The sequence below is a fragment of the Kwoniella dejecticola genome, chromosome 2, assembly GCF_000512565.2.
Source record: "Kwoniella dejecticola CBS 10117 chromosome 2, complete sequence".
Classification (NCBI taxonomy): domain Eukaryota; kingdom Fungi; phylum Basidiomycota; class Tremellomycetes; order Tremellales; family Cryptococcaceae; genus Kwoniella; species Kwoniella dejecticola.
Genome location: NC_089302.1, coordinates 557,045 through 580,967, shown reverse-complemented (window position 1 = coordinate 580,967; position 23,923 = coordinate 557,045). Strand labels below are relative to the sequence as shown.

Here is a 23,923-nt window from a genome sequence, read left to right as displayed (position 1 = left end):
CGAGGACCTTGCTTAGCCTCCTTTCATTCCATGTCACTATATTGACCTTGGCCTTCCTGATGACGTTGGTTACTATCGTAGCTGTACGAGAGCTCTGGCAGGATTTGGACCCTGCGTTGAGTCGTCAAATCGCCACAACGCCTCACAGGTATATCGCATCATTGAATGGCTTCGCGGCCTCACGCTCGATAGGACAAAACTGAAATAGTCAGACTGACTTATACAATCGCTGATATGCAAGATATCTTTTCGTCATCTCGCATCGCAATCCTGGACTTCTATGTCTCCTTGCCATATTTGCATGTACACGAATGTAGCTAGCAGAAATTGGAAACCCTGCCCAGACGTGGGGATGATTCAAAGCTTCTGTCCCTCACCTGGCACAGAGACTAACCTATCACGCTATCCGTATCATCTTCCACTGTGGGGGGCTGATAATTGCCTGCACGAGCAGTGGTCGCTGTATGGGATTCTGGCTCTGTGTCGGCGGTGGTACTGCGGCGGCATCCTATGTCACGAGGTCTGGATGATTAGCTTTGTCCCCTCGCAGACGCTCTTCCGGGGAAGGAGAGGCCGAAGCTGATGCCTAACTTACCAAATGTGCTGTGTGCTCAGAGCCATTGCTTGTGCCATCTTCAGCGGTGCGGGTGCTCCGGAGGCGCGGTTTGCAACCGTATCGAAGCATGAACGTGAATGCAGCGTCCTGTGCACGAGAGTCTGTTCCAGAAGCGAACTCTCGTCTCGCGGTTCCATGCAAAGTGGTTGTGCGAGGTTCTTGTGAGGCCTGGGAGGTTTTTTTTTTTCATGCGCATCGGGAGTAAATGGGACGATTCGGCCTTTCACGATGCTTTGCCAGGGAAGAAGGTTATGTGGCCCACTTCCATGTAATTTATGGGTTTTGGTCGACTGATTATTAGAGGATCCCGACTCAGGCTTTCTTGAAGACATGACGAAGTGATATTTAGCTGTGGCTTACGGAAATCTGGTGTTTGGACAATGCGCTTTGCATTTGCCCTTTATTCATGCTCGGTGGGATGTTGTACTGTATGTTGTCAAGGGGAATGAGTGAGACGACAATGTTCAAGCCGTTCGAGTCGGTCCACTGCGGCCAGCAAGGCCAGCTTCTTGCCGTCAAAGGAGCCTTCCCTGTGTGATCTACCATGACTCATATCATTAGCACAGTTTCGACGAGCGAGCAACCTTTGTACAGTATAGCGCATTTAATAGGATCGAAGGCAAATCGCCACACAGGTGCGGGAGGCGTTCGGATGTAGTGTTTTAGGCATCGTCGTTCGTCAATGACCACTTGACGACCATCTTATGCTGACATTTGCGGTACAGTCCATCTCGTAAGGTGTTCCATGTTTCGGGCTCACTGTACATTACTAAATGCATGCACCTCGTTCGACTGGCATACAGTATAGGGCTACTACGGTTCAGCAGAATTCCCTTCCTTTCTCTGTCCTGTAGTCATAATCTTCTCTCTCCCTCTCGCTACCGATAGCTCATCCCTTCATTGGTGTTCGCCAAGCGATGACCTCATTGGGTGCCTTCACCAGATTTACCCTTGGTCATCGAGCAGATGAGACTACCTTTGTCGTAAAGAGATATATGGCCGTTGGTGGAATGTACTCCGAGGAGACCCTGGCAGACGACATCAGAAAATTGTAAGCTACAGTGATTCAGTAACAGACCATGGCACTTACTTCATTATGATCAAAAGTATAGATTGACATTCCCTCATGTTTGATCGGATGAGAGCTGTCTAAGCCGGATATAGCACCTTCAAGGGCTGTCATCACCGTCTCTCGATCTGTGAGCGCACTGATCGTCCAATTCCAGTCGGTCTTACAAGACTTATTACCTGATTTCATACTATCCAGTACACTCTGTAGGGTACTTTGCAATTCCGTTTGGGCTTCATGCTCTTCTCGTGAGTGCACAGCAAAGTTTTCGATGCGATCTTTGGATTTCTGTAGTGCGGCGAAAGCATCGGGGGCATCACTCGCCTCGAACTTGTGTTGATGGACTCGACCGACCTCCAAAGCCTTGGTCGCTTCAGCCATAAATGTTCCCCACCTTCCGTGCGTGTTGGGCGCGGAGGCCGAAGAAGAAGCCTTTGCTTCCTGTTCTAATGTAGTCAAGTGTTCTAGAATCGAATTGTGAGTATTGTGACTAGTAGCCGTCTCTGCGGCGGAGGCTTGAGCTCGCTCCCATTCGGCAAGTTGATGCAGAGTTCGAGTGTGAGTACCTTGATGCTTGGACATGGGTACTGAGGATTCGCTAGTATGCCCGTGGCCAGCTGCGAGGATTTGTTGGTAGACAGAGGGCTTGCCTGGTGATTCTGTTCTTCCCTCTTCAGTAAGTTTCGCTCGCTCTGCGGCAGCTAACTTCTCGAGCTCTGACGCATGTGCCGCTCGCCTTGGGTCCATTAAAAGTAATCGTTAAATTGTGATTCGCTTGACCGACTGTGTGAGTGTGTATATATGCAGTGACCAAAGCCTCCCACGCACCACTGTATGATGAAAGTAACGCTATGACTGAGTCCAATGCATGTCAGCAAGTATCCCAGGGACACCCCTTTTATACTGTGAAACTTTGTCGGTGGCGATTAATCAGCATGACCATGTCAGCGTCTAGTCTTCTTGGAACTTGTGAAATGCGTGATCCAGTTTGTCGCCTTCGCTAAGTCTTATTTGACTCTTGACTCGCCTAGAATTGAATCTTCGCCTTCTTCGTCGAGATCTCTGTGAGATGAGCCCTAGAGAAGACGTCTGGCCGTCGATCCAGGAGGTAGGTCAACTTGCTTTGGATGTATGGTGACTTCTCGGCCTGATCGAACTCGCTCAACTTTTTCTTCCTGCTTTACCGCCTCGTGATCACTTGGCTGTCATCGGACCGAACAGAGCTATCGCTTTTCGCTTAAAATTGAGGTGTAGTGTCAAATATACACATGCATACAACAGTGAAAGGATGTACGTGAGCCTTCCAGATGATATGTAGGATATGATCGTCCGTGCTCGTCGGACGACTTGAGGCCTCGGTAAACGCGAACGAAGTCCATCCTTCCCACGGGTACGGACCATTGGGTGTGAGGAATAGGGTCTAGAGTCTAGGCTTGGTCCACTTCTCGATCCAAGACAGCTTCTATCTCTTGAGCAACATCGCGCCTTGTGCTCTCGCTGATCATCCCTGAGAAAACGTCTTCGGGGTCAGCATCGTCTTCAATCAGATTTCAGTTGCAAATGATTCCCCGCCTTATGAGCAAACGATCATGCGGGATATAACAGATGGATTGAGGAAGCGAAGGGCGAAGGCGTAGTGAAGAAGCAGAAGGATATTAGCTGGCTCACCTCGAGCGGTCTCGCTTATCTCTTTGATCAAGTTCTCCAAATTAGGCGTCTCCTGCGCTCGAGCTTTTTCTAAAAGGCGACATTTTACTTGGTCATCAGCGAGCGCTCAGACGGAATGCAGACATCCTCACACGCGGAGGAGGAGAATGACATCTTGCACGTGAAGTCGAGACGGTATCTGCGAAGTAGTTGGGAATGAATTGACTCACCCTTAGCTAGATCTTTGAGGTCGTCCACCCATCCATTCTCCTCCAATTGTTCTCTGAGCAACTTCTGTATCCTGTAAGCGCAGTGTCAGCTGCGCGCTGGGATGTGTGCCATGAAAGAAGCTCCACATCGAAATGCATTGTGAGAGGGTGAGATGTCTGTGTTGCAATGGGTGATCACCCTTTCGTTGCACCAGCTCTTGTGACCACTCGCCCAAGGATGCAGGAGGACAGGCAGGAAGGGAATCCTCAGTCAACTCACCTGTCCCAGTCGCCGGTCTCCATGAGCCTTTGCCTTATAGCATTCAAGGTAGCTTCGTCCGTCGTCTCTGTCGTTGAAACCATCGTTGTAGATCTTCAAGTCCCCGTTCGAATGGGTGGATGCTATGGGAGAAAGATGACTTCTGTTGTTGCGACGAACTCGACGCGGACCAAACTGGAATCCCAACAAAGTGGAGGTTGATCAGCTTGAATTTCGCCTCCGGTAGACAACTCTTTCGTCCTTCTTACGCTCTATCTGATCTGATTACACTTTGCATGATCGCTGGCTGGGTGTCTCGGCGTCAAGTACGCAGGCACGATGTCCATTCTGAGCTCAGTGACAGCGTATCAAGGTCCCCTCACTCTGCTTCTGATCATTTTTGGCCCATCCCTCCTTCCTCGCCTGCTCACTTTCCTTCGAATCCGCAACTCCCCTTCGCCTTCTCAGATTACCAAGACACCTCAAACACCTAGGCCCCTATCGCTGAAGCTGATTCTGGGTATACACACACTATGGGTGCTCAAACAACTGGCTTTACCGCCTTATAACCTATTCGCAAGCATACCAGTATCCATCTCCAACGCCCATCTGCGATACATCATCCTTGGACCTGAACAGCCCGACGGAAATGCTGCTTTGCATCCATTGGTAGAACTCTTATTGACAAGAATGAAAGTCATGGAAAATAGAATGACCTACTTGACATTTGGGCACAACCCACTCATGGAGTGTGTGTGGTGTCAGTATCCCACCGATTATCTGATATTTAGTCTACCGGAGATACTGGGCTGGTATATCCTCGAGTCGGTCTTTTTAGGCATCTTAGGTTGGAACATCATAAGTGGTCATCAAGCCTCCAGGAGAGCTGAGAGGTGGAGAAGTACTTTCGGATGGGCGTTGGTCGTTGGAGCTGTGGGAGAATGCGGGATTAAGTGGATTTGGGATTTGAGAGTTATAGAAGGAGATGCATTACATGTAAGTTTGGCTATCAATCTCATCTCACTTTACCCATCATTGCATCAGAGAGATAGATCGCGCACACACAATCATGGTTGTGGGTGGTCTAAGGCAAGGCTGATTCGATGCGCTTCGCTTCATCAGCTCGCCTCAACGATTCATACGATTCGTTCGATATACCTCCTGCTCTCCCCGATAGTATACACTTTCCTACCTCTACCTGCTGAGCACGTGTCGCCAAATACACTGATACCTATAATATCCAATACGACGTCGACTCTACGTCTCACTTCCCTAGCACGAGCAGCGGTTCAAAGATCAGGGAAACTTCGAGAGACGTGGACTACGATCGGTATGAGAGATTCTGAGCGAGCTGAGATAGCGAAGAGGGATGAAGATGTCAGAGACTTAGTGCGTGCTTTACAGTTGGATGAGGGAGGGATGAAGCTCAGTGCGGCGCAATGGCTTCGAGAGGGGTGGAATGGGATGATTAGGGTTGATTCGGCGCCTAGTAGGGGTTTGTAGATTAGTCATAGAATCCCAAGCCCAAGTATGTAAAGTATACGACACAGATTGCGTGTTTTTGGATTGTTCGAATGTAGGACCGCAGAATGTCGGTGCTGGTGAGGTTGTGACTCGCAGAAAGTACAAGCGATATGACGGCTTTGGGAGTATCTCGATTTGACGCCCGAAGAAAGTCAGTTAGAGGGTATCTGTTAGTTGGTCTGACGGACGCCTTGAGGGCTGAACCGATTTTTGTGGAAATGTCGTTATCTGACAGCCCATCGTCGCGAACGTCCCTATCCTGAGTCATATATGCTGATGCATCCTACTCTACTGAAACCGCAAAGATATGGTCTACGAATCTTCATATCCGCTGACTGCGCGACGAGGTCGATTGGGAACTGATAAGGCATCAATTGATCAGCTGGAGCCCGGTTGGTTTCCTCTCGGACGAATATGTATATATCCAGATGAAGAATGAGAGCAGACTGCTTACCTGGGAAGGTAGTTGGAATCCGTTCAGCTTGTTTGTATCCAAATGACTTCCTAATTGGCGGGACGGTCAAAACCATTATCGGACCTACGAGACAGCATCGTCAGCAGAGAGTCGGCGACTAGCTTCTTGCTCGCCGGACCATCTGTGTAGAATGTTCGAGGTGGCAGGACATACCAGCAAATCCTATAGCGAGTGACCAGAAGATGACCGGGGACTCGTGAGCCATACGTTGCTAAAGCGCCCAAAGTGGTCAGCTTTATGAGACATCAACTTGTCTTTGAAAGCTAATAACTTACCGCTCGTCTGTATATCGTAGCCATCTTGCCCAGTCTTCGTTATACTATGTCTGACGTAGTGAGGTATGATATTAAGCTGAATACATTTAATGGACTGGACGTTGGGCGAAACAGATTCGAGGTAAATCCAATCCCAAGCTAAAGGCAAGTGGCGGGATCAAATCGCTCACCTCGACAATTACGTAAGGGCTGAAAAGTTGAAAGTCCGGCAAACTTTCAAATTTCTGCATACTCGGTATCGTGCGTCCAGTGTATCGTTGGCTTTTGGTTGTCTCCTTACTTGTCATTGTACAAGGGATACTTTTTCTCTTATACTCACTCCCCTACTAAGCCTGAGATAGACAGTGATCAATATGGCAAAAGGGAAGAACCATGATCGTAAGGCCAATCCAGGCTTCGGCAAACAGAAGCTCAAGTCTGGATCGGCTGGTGGGGAGTTCTCCATCAAGCATGTGAAGGGTGAGTAGTCGAGCGTCCGACCTGGCAATGGCCCTGCCCACTTCTCACTTCTTTTACGACAAGATCAGTCCGTCACTACGTCTATCGACCAATTCGACCAATGATTCTTGCGAGTGCAGAGCCCGTGAGCTGACGCCTTGCCCTAATTTGCAGGTGAAAATTTCTACCGAGATGCCAAAGCGGCTTCCCGAGTGAAGATGCTCAACGGTGGAAAAGCTGTCCGAGACAAAGATGGGAAGATCATCGAAGCTGCCGCATTCCAAAAGACGGAGAAAGAGACTGAGCCAGGAAGAGTCAAACCTGATAGAAGGTGGTTCGGAAACACTCGAGTCATCTCCCAGACCGCCCTCGACCATTTCAGGACGGCATTGAAAGAGCAGAAATCGGATCCGTACTCTGTCTTGTTGAGGCGGAATAAATTACCGATGGGTCTGTTAGAGGATGAATCTAAAATGGGCGGTAAAGTAAGTTCGAGCTGGAGTCAGCTCTCCTCGCCTCCTATCCCCCTTCTCTCCAGTCCCGCTGCTTTTTATCCGTACTAATACCTGATCTCGCTTGCTACTTCAGCGGTCGCACATCGTAGAGACTGAACCATTCTCAAATACCTTCGGACCCAAAGCGCAGCGAAAGAGACCTCGACTTGACATAGGAAGCTTAGAAGAGCTTGGTGAAGCGTCTAATGCCGCCGATGTAGCTGCTGCTGAAGGTGAATCATCACGTAAGTCTGACGTATACGTATAACATTGAAGTTATGCGATCAATCGGTCACCGCGTACTGATGATGCTGTACAGAAAACGGAACAGCCGACTTGGCAGATATATACCATCCGACAACTTCAACAGCAAGAGAACCAATATACCAGAAAGGTACTTCGCGACGTATCTGGGGAGAGCTCTACAAAGTGCTCGATTCTTCCGACGTGGTCATTCACGTGCTCGATGCTCGTGATCCCCTCGGTACGAGGTGTAAGCCCGTAGTAGAGTATCTACGGAAAGAAAAAGCCCACAAGCACTTGGTATATGTCCTGAACAAGGTCGACCTGGTCCCTACTTGGGTCACTGTGAGTATATCGTCTCTCTACTTCACCTTCCGCGATTCGCTCTCTCTCCCTTCAGTTCCCTCCACCGTCCCATTGTCCCACACTCCAGTCAGGGCCATTCGCACTGTCTCGTCAATGACGAAACAACTCATACGCGATTGGACCGTTACGAGAGTGGAAGAACGAGCGTCATGCCCCGATCTATACCCCACCTTGGGCACCCGTTTTGGGTCTGCTTATTTACGAGGCCAAAAAGTCGGTTGACCGTTTTGGACACCGATGAGGGGTCAGGGGAAGACGATGGTTGACACGATTGAGTTGGGATCTGAATGTGTCTACTTGACTGCTTTCAATTCAGATCCCTTGGTTTGTTGTCAGACATTCTATCGAGATTTCACCCTTCTTCTGGTCTCTCAGTACTGGCAGAATTCCGGTCTTCTTCGTTCTGAAGCTGACAAGGACATCTTTATCAGGCTCGATGGGTAAAACATCTATCGTTGTCAGCACCAACCATCGCATTCCATGCATCCATCAACAATTCGTTCGGTAAAGGATCCCTCATCCAACTTCTTCGACAATTTTCAGTTTTGCATTCAGACAAGAAACAAATTTCCATCGGGTTCATCGGATACCCCAACGTCGGCAAATCCAGTATAATCAACACTCTGAAGAAGAAGAAAGTCTGTACCGTCGCACCTATACCTGGAGAAACCAAAGTCTGGCAATATATCACCCTGATGAGGAGGATTTACTTGATCGATTGTCCGGGTATCGTCCCTGTCTCAGCGAAGGATTCGGATACCGACACCGTACTTAAAGGTGTGGTCCGAGTCGAAAATTTAGCTACCCCTGCCGAACATATACCTCAATTGCTTGAGCGGGTCCGACCTGAATACATCGAAAGGACATATGGCTTGGAGCACAAAGAAGGTGGATGGCACGGCGAATCAGGAGCCACGATCTTGCTCAGTGCGATCGCGAAGAAGTCTGGGAAGTTGTTGAAAGGAGGTGAACCAGATCAAGAGTCGGCTGCTAAGATGATATTGAACGATTGGATCCGAGGCAAAATCCCTTTCTTCGTGCCTCCTCCAGCCAAGGAGGCTGCTGTCGGAGAGGGTGCCGCTCCTGCAGAAGACGTGGTCAACCAAGCTCAAGCTCAGGAAGATAAGGAAGCCCAAGAGATGTTGGAAGAACAAGAACGATCCTTGGGTAAGATACTGGGCGAAAAACGAGTCAAAGGTGTCGATCAAGCTATTAGTAAGATCGTTACCATGCCTAAATTCATTGGCGAGGATGCTAGGCGATACAAGGAAGAAGAGAAAGTTAAAGATGTCGATATGGCCGAAGTATCTGAAGATGCTGAAGGCTCGCAAGAGGACGACGAGGAGGGTGATGAGGAGGATGATGATGATGAAGAGGATGGCGAGCTCGCTTGGGACGATATCTTCCCTGGAAACGCTGGGCCATCCAAATTCGCAGATCTACCTGTGGATGAGGAGGATGAGGAAGACGAGGATGAAGTTGACGAAGAGGATGACGATGAAAATGATGACGAGGGTGAAGATGACGATGATGATGAGGAAGATACCGTCGCCATCGAATTCTCCGAACCGTCAAGTAAGAAAGCAGGCAAACGAAAAGCCGTCGAAGTTGAAGCGGAGGACGACACAGAGGAGGGAGCTACTCGGGCAAAGAAGGAGAAACGAAAGACCACCAACAAGAAGAAGGCCGAGAACTTCTATTCGCACGCCAATGTGAAAAACAGGAATAGGGATAAGAAGATCCCTAAAAACCCTCATAAGCGATATAGAGAGGACGAAGAGCCGACGGGGAAGAAGCGTCCCAAGAGTAAGAAGTATTAGCTCCGGCTGTTCTTTCGTTCGTATGTTAGGCATGATATGTTCCTTGACGGATATGTGTATGTAACATAGTGTACTGCTTCTTGAGACACACGAAGGTGGTGCAGTACTTCCTATCTTATCTTAATCTATTTCGTTTGAATTGGCGCACAATCATGCTTCTCAATCGTTCTTTTACCCTTCCTCTCTTTCCTCTTTTCCTATTTTACCCTTTTTGGTAATGTCGGAAATATGCCCGATTAATCCTTATTCCTTTAGAAAACATTTGTAATCCAGGGTATCTTAGGGATATAGAACGTGATTACCCTTTGTTTACAATAATACCCGAATCGGTGGTCGTTACATTCACATGACGGAATGCGAGCGTTGCTGCAAGATACTTCATTACTCATTCACCTCTTCATTCTCTCTTCTCTTCCTTCCTTATCTATTCTAGCTCTAACGTCGAACACTTACTATGATAGTCCGTTGTACCCCCTGGGGTCTTCATTAAGTCACACAACACAGTATACTCGGGACTATCTCGGTCCAAGTGTCTGCTTTATCTATCTTATCTACGCGCAAAGCTTCGTCGCCTATTACATCATACTACAATCACACCAACATTCGCATCAACGGACGAACGTTCGTATCAATCTAAACATCAACAACATCCGATATCGACACTGACTCAACCATATCAATCATAGCCACACAATCACTGCACAAGGCGGTCTCTAATACCACGACCCCTACCGCACTCGCAAATACACAGATCAACTACGAGTACCGACACCGATAACAGTCCATCATCTCCTTTATCGCCTTCCCCATACGACGCCACGAATATCCTTACAGTAGTCTTCCATCAACACTATTTCGCTCGCATCTTCGTTACTCTGATAGCAATCCCTTTTGAACATATATACAGCACACGCTCCGTTATCAGTCGCACCGTGGACAAGGGAACTCAATCGTAATCCCGCTCAAGATGAAGTATCTCGATTATCCAATACTCAACGAATTGTCCGCGTCCCTGTCATCGGACGGGGAGACCGACCTGCGGGTCCATGCGCGCTTCGAGGCGTACTCTGTTAAACCTGTAGGCAAGGAGAAGAGGGCATTTAAGGAGAGGGAGGAGGCGTATATGTCAGAGCAGGAAGGGATGGAAGAGTGAGTCTGAGTCTAAGCAAGAGCTGCAAGCACCTTCCTTTCCACTGGACCTCTTGATGTCGAATTAAGAATGCGGAGAGATGGAAAGCAAAAGTAAATCAAGGCAAGACAAGTGAGCTGATGTCAATTTCTGGCTTTCCCACAGGATGAGTTTTTCCCCCGAGATGAGGGAAGCTGGGTTGGCTAGTTGTTTCGGACGATTGGATGAGAAGGAGTCAAGGTGAGTTTCGTGTTCCGTCCGATTGGATATGACGTGATCTATAGAAGAAAGAGATCACATTCCTTTCCTTCGGTCTTCTACTATATTCCCTTCCCCACTGGTCATATTTCTTTTCTTACACCTGAAATCAAAATTACCTGGAGCTGACCATCTGAGTTCCGACACAGAAAAGTCCACTTCTTACTGGTCTCGACACTCAATGCAGCTTTCCCAGATCACGATTTCACCTCATTGAGACCGGATCACTTCACGAGAGAGCGGTCTGCGGCTCAAGTGCTCTCTCAGCTGAATGGCACCCTTCTCGGATCGTCTGGTTTAGGCTCAACCCCGTAGGTCCAACGTTGTGATCTGAAATATTCAAGTGACTGACAACCTCTGCAACCATATCGCAGGATTATATTATCTCAATTGGCATCGTACAACCCTTCACCGAATAATAATGCTAAGAATTCTCCGGCCCAGTCGCCGGCAAATTCGTCGCCTAATCTCGGTCCTACTGTACCGAATCATGACCTGTATCGAATACTGAACGAGGTGCTCCCCATGGAAGATTGCGAAGTATATTCATGGTTCCCTGAGCCAGAATACGATCCGCACATCGATACATCTCTGATTTCTTCAGACGAGGAGGAGGAAGACTTCGTCCCCGAGCAGAACGATGACGATATTCAGATGGACATGGACGACAATGACCCAGCTTGGGGCGCAGGCGGCATGGACATGGATGTTGAACCGCTTTCAAATGATAATGCCGCATCTGTACCGATGATGAGGCAAAACTCGACCTCGGGTGGAGGAGGGGTCGCGGCTGCGAATTCAAACAGACGAAGTAGCGAGAGCGCTATTCAGAATGACTGGGATGCAGGTAGAGAGAGGAAAGTCGCTGGACTTTTGTGGAGTGCCAATTACTTCTTTTACAGCAAGTAAGTATCTTCCCTCTGTGTGCTTTCTTCCAAAGTCGGTCGAAACTTTTTTTGGCTGATGAACTTGGCGTATCAACAGACGACAGAAGCGTGTGCTGTTTTTGACTTGCTGGTGTCGCAATCGACCGTTACATCCAGTACCCCACATCGAGTCCGCTTTCCCAGTACAGATCTCAGCCTCATTCTCATCGCCTACATCCCCATTCGAGCATTTCGTCCCTCTGAGTAACGGCACTTCGACACGATCTCACAGGTATAATCATCATACACAGCATCGAAAACCGAAATCATCATTACGCACAATATCCTCTTCCGTCAAAGGCGATAATACCTCGTCAACCATCCCGATTAGAGGTATGGAGAAGCCTTCGTACCATCAACAACCCGCGACACCTCGTTCGGCGCATAGATTGGCGAGCTCTGCGCCGGGAGGTAATAATAGCTTTGGTGCTGGGACCGGCACGAAGAGTCCAATGACTAAGATGATGGCTGGCGGATTTAAACCTCGACAAACTCCCGCACGGGTCGCCCTCAACGCAAGTGTGAAACCGAAAGATGTTATTGATGTTGGTGCTCTGCCTGAGCTCAGCAGTCACAGCAAAGAGAGGGACAGGGAAAGGGAGAGAAGCGGGTCAACTACGCCTGGACCGAGTACAGGGTCGACTAGTGCGCTGACTGCTGGGCTGAGGGGGAATATACAAGGTATAGGAGGAGATAAAGGAAAGAGCCTCAAAGTCTGAAGAGAAGTAAAGCATTGAGCAGTCAAACCTAACAAATCATAGCTTGTGGCGCTGGGCGAGAAGAAGGAAGTAAGCGAAGGGGAAGAGCTATCTATAGGAGCATATCAACATATATCATCTTCGTGGTTTGTAACAAGTCGTTTCTTTTGGTTGTGTGTCTGTTTGACCCGCGCATTGTGAGGGATTGGAATGGTGTACATATATCAACGTTATACCTCGATGGACCGTCAGCTTAGTGACTCAGTACCCTGTCTTCGGTAGACCCGAGGAGATCAGTTTAAATATTCCTGGTTCATGAAGTCACTCGTCGATATTTGTCTTTTGGGCATTGTGGGGTATGTAGGAAAGTTCTCGTGTCCATCAACAGCCATAATTGCGAGAAGGGCGAAAGGGCAAACGATAACAATCATGTATCGGTATCTACAAGAGCTGCCGATGTGATACATGTTGGGAGCTGCCTGAAGCTCTCCTGGTCCGAGTCGTCGGCCAGATGCTGACATGCGATGCGACGTGATGCTGCCTGATAAGTCAGGTTAAGGCGAGAAAGATTCGGAAGAATCACATGAAAACCCGGTGCTATGAGCGTATATCTCGTCATTCGTCATTCGGAATTCGCGAGTCAGATAGCCGAGATGTCCACGAATCCCAGCTATGCTTACTCATGAGCAGTACAGATGTACAGATATCGACTCGAGCACGTATTCTGTATTGATCTTGGGTTGACAAGGAATGACGGCTACTCTGAGATACATGCTTCTACCTCGGACTCAACTTCGAGCTGCTGCTGCCTCATCCAAGATATACATCCCAAGCACGAGGGCATCACTCAATCTCAGCCTCAGAACGATGTCGACTCAACAAGATCAACCTCCTTTACACCCTCTTCCTCCGTTCACGGCTGAGACGGCTCATCAGTGAGTGCGAGTGTCGGCTTTCTCTCCATCTGTCCCTTCCTCTGTCCCGCGTGTGGAGATGACGATCGAAAGTCGGATTCTGTCTCATCCAATCGAGTCAAAAGTCGCTCACTGTTGAATGCTTAGAAAAGTCAAAGCAGCTCAAGATAAATGGAGTGAGTCTTCGTAAGATATTATACAATTACACAGCCGGTCTGAAGTAGGCCATGATCGATCGCTTAATCGTGAAAACTTCGACAACACCAAGCTCCGGCGAACTTACTTTGACTGTGATGTGATGGCAGATACGAAGAACCCCCAATTGATTTCGCCAGCTTACACCCCAAATTCAATCTGGCGAAACAGGGACGAATTCTTCGAAGGGAGGGAGAAGATCGAAGATTTCCTAACCAGGAAATGGCAGAAAGAGAAGAATTATAGATTGAGGAAAGAGTTATTTGCGTTTCAGGATAACAAGATGTGAGCTGAGCGAGTATTTAATTCATGACGAACAGCTGTTTCAATTTGCCCTTGTTGCGGGGCGGGGCGGGGCGGGGCAATCTCTGCCGTTGATGATGATACTGATCATTCGCCTCTGATCTGATCAGCGCCGTCGAGTTTTGGTATGAGTTTAGCGAGTCGGATGATCCGGCTTCGAGCTGGTTCAGGACTTATGGTATTGAACATTGGGTAAGTGTGTGTTGAGGTATCAAAATGATCGTCATATCATTCCTTTTCCAGCTTCATGAATGCCATGTCTAACGATATGGTGTGGTATGTAGCTGATTCGTCAATAAATGATATGTGTGATGTTCTAGGTATTCGCGCAAGACGGTCGGATGGCTTCTCGTCAGATGAGCGGGAATACGATACCCATCAAACAAGAGGAGAGGTGGTTCAAAGATGGCGTTGACGTCAATGTAAGCCGAAACAACTTTCCATCTTTGTCTATTTTATGACGAAGGATTCAGTAAGGTCTACTGTATATGCTGACTAATCGCTTTGCACTGCACTCTCATATTCCTTGCGCTTACTCGACACACACACACACACACACACACACAGGAAGGAGAAGTTCCAAGAGGCCATATCTCTGCGAAGTGACCTAGTACAGCAGCGAAGCGCCATCCGTGCCAGCTTATACCACATCAGACCGTGCAATGACGTTAGTTCAGCATGCTAGTATGAACTGGACACTCATGCATATACGGCACGTCATCCGCTGTGTCGCGTGGTGGATGGCCACGAAACGACATCGCTACCAATTTCCGTTAGGCTATGACCGGATGCCCTCCATCCTTCATCATCCATTTCCACTTCCGTCCAATCCGCATACACCCGTTATACAACTAATTCTCTCGCGTTCCCTCGCCGCCGCCTACTCGTCAGTCTTGAGCTTCTTCACAGCGGGCACCTCGCCATTCCCATTACTGTGCTTAGCATACACTATAGCACGTCTAGCGAGGGAAGCCTTGTTGAGGACGTCGAGCATATCAACAGTCATCTCCCAATCGACACAGGCTGAACACAAAAAGTCGAACAATCGGACAATTCACATCAGTCGACTGTTTTCCGCTTCTGACGGGTTGACGGGTTTGAAGAGGATGGAAGGCTGACTTACCATCAGTGATGGATACACCGTATTCCAGTTGGTCTCTAGGTTTGTCCGAGCTTTGTTTTCCGCCTTTCAAATTACTCTCGAACCTGCACATTACACATCAGCTTCTCTCCGTGATAGGAATATCCGAGAATCTCCGTCCGAAAGAAGAAGGGGTTCTTTGACATTCTCCATTTCTAGCTAGATTTCTGGGATCCACTCACATGATACCAGTGATACCCTCCTCACCAGCCGCGATTTGATCAGCGACATCGGCCGCTACTTTAGGTTGGTTTAGGTGGTTCTTCGACGAGTTCCCATGCGAGCAATCAACCATTATAGAAGCGAAGGTGTCTGCGTTTTTCGTTCGCATCGTGGTCAGTGCTTTTTGCACGTGCTCGGAGCTATCATTGTACAACCGTGTTGACTGATCAGCACGGTTATTCCCTCTCCTGTCCCCTGTCGTATGGATGGATCATGAACGAAGAAACTGAAGTAGACTGAATGGGCCTGACTCACGCGTAGTTGGGTCCGTGTGTACCACCTCTCAAGATGACGTGACAGTCTCTATTACCTGAAGTCTTGACGATACTGGCCATACCTTGCGAGTTGATACCCATGAAGTTGTGCGGGTGAGAAGCGGATTGCATGGCATCGATAGCTACACCGACTGAACCGTCGGTACCGTTCTTGAAACCTATAGGGAAAGAGGCCCCGGATGCGAGTTCTCGATGTAATTGGGATTCGGTGGTCCGTGCGCCAATAGCTCCCCAAGTTATCAGGTCTGCGATGAACTGGGGACTATAGTCGCGGAAATAAGAAGTCGAGCAAATGAAGACATAATTTGGTTATTTTGCGAAATAGCGGGAGCAGTTGACGAGGGGGGAAAAGTAACGCATCAGAGTGGAATAGCGTCAGCAGGCAGTCAAGCTGGAGAAGACTAGGACAAAGCTGACTTACCTGATAGTATCGAGTAACTCGCATCCTACGGGCATACCCATCTCGTTGATATCGCATAACAATTGTCTAGCGATCCGAAGACCCTTGTTGATTGAGAAAGAATTGTTGATGTCTGGATCGTTGATCAATCCTTTCCAGCCCACGGTCGTTCGTGGCTTTTCGCTAATTTGAGTCATAGCTTGTCAGCTATATCCGACCTCGCCTCACGGGCAATCTCATTCAGTTGCATTCTGATATCTCCACTTCATCAGATCTCAGTGATTTGAGAGGACGCAACTCCTTTCCCATAATCTTACTTGGATCTGTGGAGCGATATATTGGGGGGAAAAGCCAGACTGCGCCTCGCTCATACTCACAAGTATACACGCATGACAACCTCCAATCCAGGCCATCTACCTTCCTGCACTCCCTTTCTCAATCTCGAGGCGTACTCTTTGGCTTGGTCCACATCATGTATACTGCACGGTCCGACAATGACCAATAATCTCGACAAGGGGTCTGTACCTTGTACGATCGAAGCGGCTGTTCGTCGAGCGGCAGAGATGGTCTTATTCGCTACGGCAGGTACAGGGAGGTCATGTCGAAGTAATGCAGGAGGGATCAAGGGGTCGTACTATCATCATGGATCATGAACAATTCAGCAGGATTTCAGAACGATTGAAACCTCAACCGAACATAAACTCACACCAGTGACTTTTCGGTCGTCTAGAGGTCTGTTCCTATCCGGAGATGGAGTTCCGTGAGACATGTCGGTTAAACGTCTGTTTAAGATGGGTTTGCGGGAGGGGCAGTATCAGAGGGTTTGGGTTGCTCGTTTACCTTGTCGGTCCAAGAGAGAGTCAATTGAACGGACAGGCAATTTCAAGTGTCTTTATACGGGATCCTTTTGACAAATTAAACGTTTTGGATTGGCATCTGGTCAATTTACGAGTCAAAAAAGTCAAAAGCAAGACTCAAAACTAGGCACTACCGCCGGAAGATCATGGAAACAATTGTGGGGTAATAACAGTGATAACGCAACTTATCATCAATGCCACGTCATCATCTGCTACTCCGCTTATCCTATAGACTAATAACCAAGGATGCACACCGGTGAACATATGTATTTGCATGCATAAACCTTCATTCGCTAGATCAAGGAATTAGACAAACATAGAAGAGACGCCATGTCCGACGCAGCTTCCCGAGCAGCAGCTAGAAAAGCTAAAATCTTAGCTAGGGGCAACACAGGCTTGGCGAAGCTCGCTCAATCGGCAAGGGGTGAAGAAGCTCAAGCGCTGTATGCTGACGATTGTGAGTAACTCGGCCACAAAAGGCTACAAAAGATGGCTACACCTGAGAGGACGCGTCTTAGAGGAAGATCGTGTTTCTTACATTCTCGAGAATACACAAGCTGAGACCAGCATACTTTCACCTAGTCAAACCTTCTCCTTTCTCAACACCGCAAATCGAAACCCCTCCGCCTCTTCCGCCTGCCTCCTCAGCCTCAGCCTCAAACTCGAATCCGCAGAAAGGCAAACCATCATGGGCGCCTGAATCAAATTTATCCTCAAATTCGACGTCATCGTCATCAAATGCGCGATCAGCTCCTACAGCAGGCCACTCAAATGGGAGCTCAAATCCAAATTTGACTGCTGAACAACAAGCGATGTCAGCTCAATTGGAAGCTATGATGTCCATGTTTGGCGGCGGTCCTCCCGGTGACGCTGGGACCGGTCTCGGTCCAGATGGTGAGATGCCAGATATGGGTAGATTACTGTCTCAAATGATGGGTATGGGTGCAGGTGCAGGTGGTGCTGGAATGGGGGATTCGCAGAGGTTGTTAGGTGATTTAGATGATCCAGCAGGTTTGGGTGGAATGGGCGGAATGGGTGGTATGGGCGGATTACCTTCCAACTTATTCGGCGGACCGGGATCAGGCGATGCTGGACCTGGAGCTGGAGTTGGAGATATGCCATTCTCTTTCCCCGGATTTGGCGGTACACCTCAACGGAAAAGCAAGAGTGAAAAGTATTTCCCCATCGTCCATTTCATCTCCATCATCCTTCTTTCGATATTTACCATTGTATGGTGGGAACCCAAGATCAAAGCTTCTACAAGTCTGATCAATGCCATCGAGGGTGATTGGTCGACCCGATGGAGTGGGTTGAATGGGAGGGCATTCGCGAAATTCGGGAATGTCGAAGTTGTTGTGAGTATCCCTCCTCCTTATCAGACTACCGTATGATCAAACGATCGAGCGATACGAAATACGTACTAAGGTTGACACTGACACTGACGAATCCTTACTCTTTGCTATTTCATTTTCACAGCCGATATTTTGGGCCTGGACAACGTTAGAATTGATACTACAAACAAGCAGATTTATGATTTTCAAGGTGAGTTCCGTTCTTCTTCTTGCTATTCCTTTACGTGAATTGTTATTTTCTGTATTTTCACAGTTCTTGTACTGCTGAGCAAATACGAATCTCAAAGACGCTGATGATAACGATTCCCTACCGCAGTCCCCGCCACCGCCCCATTCATTAATCTCAAACTTCCTTCCTCTTCTCCCTCCGAAGATCTCAAGACCGGTCCTCACCGGATCCCGATACTTCTCGCTCCTCGCGCAGACGTACAAAGACGGGTGTCTGTTGGTGTTTACCCTGGGGATGACTGTCGTCCTTTCCCAATACCTGAATGGCGCTAAGGTGTTCTAACGTGTAGTGCGTGGTGTGTGGTATGTCGTATATCATGTATGATATGTGATATGCAACGCGCAACAAGCCATACAGTACTCAGATCTGGCTTACAATATATCTATCCATATCAGTCTGCGCTTTCGTTATGTACGAGCCTGCCCATCGATCTGTTTTGAGCTGACTTGAACTTAACCTCAAGTGATCTGACGATGTGCATTAGCAATCGAAGGGTTACCGACACCGAGTGATGCATTATCAAGCATCAAGCAAACAAAAAAACAAACTACTAATATTACCGCAATCACTATTATTGTATGTACTCTGCGCCCAATAATAATAGCCAAACAACAAACTAGATTACTGTTTCTCTACAGTATTGTCCTTGGAAATTATTTTACCTATTCAACAATGGCGAACTAACCTCAGCTTCATCTCTTCCACTCGGCCTTCCAACCTCCTTTTCCTTGCCTTTACCTTTCCCTTTACCTTTACCCTCCCGCTTTCCGTCCAATTTTCGAGGGTTATGCCCATTTTCAGTATCAGGCAAAGGCAAAGGCGGATCCACAATAGCTATCAAACGATGGTATCTCCCCAACTCCACAACCTCATTCTCCCCCAATCCACCTTCATCGCGGGGTAACCAAATCACCGGCGTCGGAACCACCATCTCAGGTGGATATATTAATCCTTTTGTATAATTAGCGTTCTCCGTGAAATACTGATATCGATATCGATAGCCATTCTCCATTCCCGATATATTTTCATCTTGATCGTGATCGTGATATCGATTCCTGAATTCCGGTTTCAAGTATGAAGCTCGTTCGGTATATACCATATCGTCGATCTTATCTATCGCCAAAGGGATTGGACAGTCGATAGGTAAGCGGGAATATCCAGGTAAGAGCGCTTGGACTCTATTGAGGAGCGACAAGTCGGATTGACGTGATCGTCTAATCTGCTCATTCTCATTCTCATTCCCATTGACATCGGCAACTGAATTCGAACCACCTAGATTGCGTGACGTCGATTTTGGGTTTCTCATCGAATTTGACAAATCGTCCAAAGCTTTTCTCGTACCCCCATCAAGGTCTCTCCTCCTTTTATCATGGTACCTAAGGACAGTCAATCCTTCACTGAGCATCAGAGTGATGACCGATACTCCTACACCAATCCCACCTAAAGTCCATTCATTCCGACTCATGAGGATCAGACCGTACAGTGCTGGTTGAATTGCTAATGTCCAGCCGAATCGCCTGACGGTCCATAATGATAAGAGGATTCCCGGATATCCGGAGGACGTATCAACGAAGACGTGTTCGACCATATATCGATTCGCCACGAAGGATAGGTAGAGTAGGAGCAGGATTGGAATGGCCAAAAGAGGGAAGATGAATAGCAGTGTCGAGGCGTAGAACACTGTGAGGAGACAGGGCATCATGCCTACTGCAGGCGAGTATGACGGTGGAGATAATACTGATACCATTGTCAATTCGGACCGATTTCATAATTGTGTTAAGGTGAGTGAGAGGAGTTGTATCAACTTACATCGATATTTCTGCCTCGGGGTGATGGCTTTCTTTCTGTTCTTGTAATACCTGAACAGGCTTGGTACTTGCAGGAGGTACAGAGCAGGCAGGATAAAAGCAAGATTGAGCAATAACACGAAGACGAACCACGCTAGAGTAGGGAAGGGCAGACCTCATGTCGTCAGCTCGTGTGATTGGATGAAGGAAGACGGTAGAATGCTATAGTATCGCTTACTGGAGAATATAGCACCATCCCCCACGACTCGGGCTTCTTGAACATTCGTGGCGAAACCTTGTACAGCAAATTCCAGAGAATTAACCAGTAATGTCCAGCTCACAATGACGAACAGCTGCTCTCCGTCGAATCAGCTGACTCTTATGCAGATACCTGTATGGAAAGCTGACGTACCAATAGGTAGGATACAGCTTTGTGCGCTAGGGACTTTTGACGACTTCGTGAGACGCACCTCACATCTCTGGAAAACACTGTAATGATCATGACGAATCAGCTATGACAACTTACAAAAGGCTCTCTTCAGCTTACCTTCAGTGAAGTGGACGATGATCAGGATGACGAGCCCGAGCATGACCGCCGGGATCAGGCCTTCTACCAAGCCAGAACCAAAACCATCGCTCTCCGCAAAAGGTTTAAGCAGACCAAGGTAATGCGCGAATCCAGGGGCAGTACCGACCGTCAATCCGAGAAAGGGTATCACTATTCAAAGTCAATGCATCAGCTGATTCTTTCACATATTGCAAGTGGCGTTGTCAGCTCCATCGTTCTTACTTACTGACGACACCCAACATGACGCCAAGTAAGGTCACTTTGAGCCAGAATTTCGCCTCATTTCTCAGATGCACCGCATTTCCCCATAGGATATCTTCCCTTGTATATCCCTCTATCAGCTCGGCGTGAGGTAACCACCTAACTCCCTTTCCTACAACGACCCAGCCAATGATATCCGCTTTATCAGTGGCGATCTCAGCGAAGTTCTGTTTCTGCAGTATGTCGATCTCGTTATTGAGTTCCTTGAATCTTGCGCGAGATTCCCTAATGGCAGCATAATGAATTGCCAAAGGAGATTGGGAAGATGCACCCTCTCTCTCTTTCGCAACCGAGACTCTATGTGAAGATCTCGTCGGCATTCTCGGTCTTTCCGAAGGCGAGATTGGCTCTTCAATCATAGGAATACCCGAAGGCGAGGCACTTGATCGAGCTTCTCCAATTCTTTGTACTTCGCCATCGTCTAGTGCCCCCTCGTGTGTGCTCTCAGGCGTTATACCAAGCGGAGATGGCTCTTCGGACTTCGGACTGGGATCCGGCACCCATTGACCGCTGGGATCCATCTTAATTCGTTGACCTACATCGAAGCGACCGCCGTACATTGCTGAATCCCGATTAATCTCTCTGAACCTAGAATCCGATGGCTCGCCTCCGTCTTGCTGCAGATGAAGGGACAGCGGTACGTTCAGCCTTTCGTGTGATTCAGGATGAGATGCGGTGGGGATCTTGTAGAATCGTTTGGGCGCCAGGAAATCATCTGGTGGAGTGGGTCTGATGGGAGATGAATTGTGGGAAGACTGCGTTTGCGGTTCGGTCTAAGCGACATTAGCTGGGAGTCATCGCACGAGAAGGGTAAATCGAGAAGGGAACGGGAGAGACGGTCGAACTCACGATGTTCCATCCAACTGGCTCGAGGACGCCACCGTTGGAAGGTGTGTGAGTAAGATTGAAAGACGAGAGATATTTCGCTTCCGCCACTTCCAACGCCATCAGTACTTTTTCTCTTTCCTCGACTTTCGCTTTCAGATCGGTAGTATCACTACATACAGTTTGTTTCAGTAGGCGCAACTAATATTTACGTTTACAGTGGCGCTTTCGAGTGAAAGGACTTACGGAATGGCAAAGACTCCTACAAAGTCAATTTCCTTTTCTTGATCATCAACCTTCATCTGGCCCATATACTCTTTCAGCAACTTTCTGACTCCTTCTTCCGAGCGATTCTTCCAGCCTGGAGCGTCCATGGAGCGTATATAAACCATGTCCATCTTCCGACAGACCTTTTTGTCGAGATCGTTTTTCTGCCTAACCAGTCCCGCATACGTCCGAGCAATAACGAAAAGTCCGCCGCCACAGCCTAGGACCGCTAGTATCACAAGAATGACAATCAACCGTACCCGAGCATTCGTGATCGCAGGCGAAATAGTCGAGCTCAGTGAACGTGCGGCGAACATCCGTAGAAGGGTATCTGATGTCGCTGAAGAATCTGGACTGGGATCTAGAGCGTTGAGTAGACGTAATAAAGAGAGGTCCGTGAGAGTGCCTAGTCTGCCACCTTGAAAGTTAAGAGGAGAAGTCTCGCTAAGACACGGTGTGCCGGCCAACAAGAGGGGTAAGATGGCAGCAATTGCCAAGAGGGATATCAGACCTGCTAATTTGAGACCGGCGAAAAGGACTGTCAAGGAGGAAGCGCCTTCCGTAGAGGCTTGAGGAGGATGTAAGAAAGGGAGAAGGAATATGAGAATCGTCCATTTCGTGGGACGAGATCTGGGTGAGGTCCGAAGGTACCCAAGTCAGCTGTTGAAACAGAACAGCACGAAGCTGCACCGCAGGACCAGCTGCAACTCACTCTGGAGGTACCGCCCATGTTCGGGGAGAGTAGATACCTGGTAACTTCCTACGAAGGACCGCCCATAAAATCCATAACAATCCACCGAAAATGACTCCCGATCCCAGACCCGCCACCACTCCCCAAGCTTGCCAATCCCAGTCACCAGCGCATGAATTGATTGAGCTTGATTCTGTCACGACGCTGGCTGGGGCAGTGACTGTACTCGAAGGGATAGGTCCCGAAAGTGTGGCGGTAGCATCGGTCGCTGTCGAAGACGAGGTGAGTAACGGTATCGTAGTGGTTATAGGGCTTGTCGAGGTGAATGTCCGACCATTTGACGTGAATGTAGATGCCGAGTTTGTGGTGACAACCTGACCTCCTGTCAAGCTCAAAGATGAGTTCGATATTGAGGAGACGCCTGACGATGAGGCGTCAAGTGATTGCGAAGATAGTATAGCTGCGCAGGCTGGAACACTCTGATACACCCCCATGGGAGGTTGAACTGGTCCACTGGACGCTGCTCGGTCGTAAGATGCTCGAGCGGATGTGAAGAAGGAAGCGGTGTACCATTCTTGTTCCCACGAGAGAGTCTCGTCCCCGCACAAGTAGAAGTGGCGTTTGTCATGATGATGCCGATGCAGATGATCCAAAGGGGAAGAAGGTGTGGAGGGCGGTGCTGTTATTATAGGATCATGTATCGATGTGCTCGTCATTTCGGTGAGAGCTCCTCTCGTATTTGTTCGGCGATTGCTTTCTTGTGTTATCTATCATTGGTAAAGAGTGTGTATGGAGAGTTTGACCTTTTCGTGCGGCTTGGGTGCGTTGGTAGCTTGGCAAGTCCGTTTGATGGCCGGGCTGTAGACAAGGGGACTAAAGGATGTCGTCGCAGAGCGAAGTCGATCTTGATCTTGAGAGCGGTTGCTGTGCGGTGTCCTCAAGGTTTCCGCGGCTGCCCCTCAAAAGATCCCATCTTTGGAGACCAGGTGTTTTCAATGATGAACAGTCTGAACGTCTGAACACGGTCCCGTCCTGTCAAATGCCAGTAAGTTAATAGCTGAGATGAGAAGATCAATGATTGACATGATGGTGTTGAGCTGGTATCTCCAAAAACTCGTATCGGTAGAAGGGAAGGGTAAGGGGGAAACACCAAAGGATCGCATCAAACGTCAAAACAACGCACGGACCAG

At 48.4% G+C, this 23,923-nt stretch overlaps 10 protein-coding genes across 10 annotated transcripts; 5 read left to right on the top strand and 5 right to left on the bottom strand.

Annotated features, from left to right (window-relative positions):
* Positions 1-1,539: 1,539 nt before the first annotated feature.
* On the bottom strand, positions 1,540-2,432 carry I303_101676 (uncharacterized protein; the record flags this gene model as incomplete). The annotated part of the gene is made up of 2 exons (XM_018405533.1): positions 1,540-1,644; positions 1,707-2,432. 2 exons carry the CDS (start codon positions 2,430-2,432, stop codon positions 1,540-1,542), a joined length of 831 nt encoding a protein of 276 aa, XP_018265814.1.
* A 680-nt stretch (positions 2,433-3,112) lies between these two features.
* On the bottom strand, positions 3,113-3,904 carry I303_101675 (transcription and mRNA export factor SUS1; the record flags this gene model as incomplete). The annotated part of the gene is made up of 4 exons (XM_018405534.1): positions 3,113-3,192; positions 3,354-3,422; positions 3,563-3,633; positions 3,822-3,904. The coding sequence occupies 4 exons, from the start codon at positions 3,902-3,904 to the stop codon at positions 3,113-3,115; spliced, it is 303 nt and encodes a 100-aa protein (XP_018265815.1).
* Positions 3,905-4,139: 235 nt separating this feature from the next.
* On the top strand, positions 4,140-5,303 carry I303_101674 (uncharacterized protein; the record flags this gene model as incomplete). Its single annotated transcript, XM_018405535.1, has 2 exons — positions 4,140-4,796; positions 4,923-5,303. The coding sequence occupies 2 exons, from the start codon at positions 4,140-4,142 to the stop codon at positions 5,301-5,303; spliced, it is 1,038 nt and encodes a 345-aa protein (XP_018265816.1).
* Positions 5,304-5,636: 333 nt separating this feature from the next.
* On the bottom strand, positions 5,637-6,098 carry I303_101673 (uncharacterized protein; the record flags this gene model as incomplete). The annotated part of the gene is made up of 4 exons (XM_018405536.1): positions 5,637-5,683; positions 5,779-5,862; positions 5,953-6,010; positions 6,075-6,098. 4 exons carry the CDS (start codon positions 6,096-6,098, stop codon positions 5,637-5,639), a joined length of 213 nt encoding a protein of 70 aa, XP_018265817.1.
* Positions 6,099-6,427: 329 nt separating this feature from the next.
* Positions 6,428-9,435, top strand: I303_101672 (nucleolar GTP-binding protein 2; the record flags this gene model as incomplete). Its single annotated transcript, XM_018405537.1, has 5 exons — positions 6,428-6,533; positions 6,687-6,997; positions 7,101-7,251; positions 7,326-7,594; positions 8,047-9,435. The coding sequence occupies 5 exons, from the start codon at positions 6,428-6,430 to the stop codon at positions 9,433-9,435; spliced, it is 2,226 nt and encodes a 741-aa protein (XP_018265818.1).
* A 967-nt stretch (positions 9,436-10,402) lies between these two features.
* On the top strand, positions 10,403-12,467 carry I303_101671 (uncharacterized protein; the record flags this gene model as incomplete). The annotated part of the gene is made up of 5 exons (XM_065968389.1): positions 10,403-10,584; positions 10,730-10,804; positions 10,972-11,133; positions 11,197-11,727; positions 11,807-12,467. The coding sequence occupies 5 exons, from the start codon at positions 10,403-10,405 to the stop codon at positions 12,465-12,467; spliced, it is 1,611 nt and encodes a 536-aa protein (XP_065824461.1).
* Positions 12,468-13,313: 846 nt separating this feature from the next.
* On the top strand, positions 13,314-14,464 carry I303_101670 (uncharacterized protein; the record flags this gene model as incomplete). Its single annotated transcript, XM_018405539.2, has 6 exons — positions 13,314-13,381; positions 13,508-13,536; positions 13,666-13,840; positions 13,969-14,050; positions 14,179-14,280; positions 14,426-14,464. 6 exons carry the CDS (start codon positions 13,314-13,316, stop codon positions 14,462-14,464), a joined length of 495 nt encoding a protein of 164 aa, XP_018265820.2.
* A 274-nt stretch (positions 14,465-14,738) lies between these two features.
* Positions 14,739-16,665, bottom strand: I303_101669 (3-deoxy-7-phosphoheptulonate synthase; the record flags this gene model as incomplete). The annotated part of the gene is made up of 7 exons (XM_018405540.1): positions 14,739-14,881; positions 14,982-15,064; positions 15,182-15,361; positions 15,477-15,758; positions 15,918-16,079; positions 16,274-16,530; positions 16,603-16,665. 7 exons carry the CDS (start codon positions 16,663-16,665, stop codon positions 14,739-14,741), a joined length of 1,170 nt encoding a protein of 389 aa, XP_018265821.1.
* Positions 16,666-17,083: 418 nt separating this feature from the next.
* I303_101668 (uncharacterized protein) lies at positions 17,084-18,616 on the top strand (the record flags this gene model as incomplete). Its single annotated transcript, XM_018405541.1, has 4 exons — positions 17,084-17,210; positions 17,336-18,108; positions 18,230-18,295; positions 18,422-18,616. 4 exons carry the CDS (start codon positions 17,084-17,086, stop codon positions 18,614-18,616), a joined length of 1,161 nt encoding a protein of 386 aa, XP_018265822.1.
* A 376-nt stretch (positions 18,617-18,992) lies between these two features.
* Positions 18,993-23,449, bottom strand: I303_101667 (uncharacterized protein; the record flags this gene model as incomplete). The annotated part of the gene is made up of 9 exons (XM_018405542.1): positions 18,993-20,071; positions 20,144-20,275; positions 20,360-20,474; positions 20,534-20,610; positions 20,669-20,839; positions 20,916-21,723; positions 21,800-21,947; positions 22,022-22,672; positions 22,755-23,449. The coding sequence occupies 9 exons, from the start codon at positions 23,447-23,449 to the stop codon at positions 18,993-18,995; spliced, it is 3,876 nt and encodes a 1,291-aa protein (XP_018265823.1).
* Between the last annotated feature and the right edge of the window lie 474 nt (positions 23,450-23,923).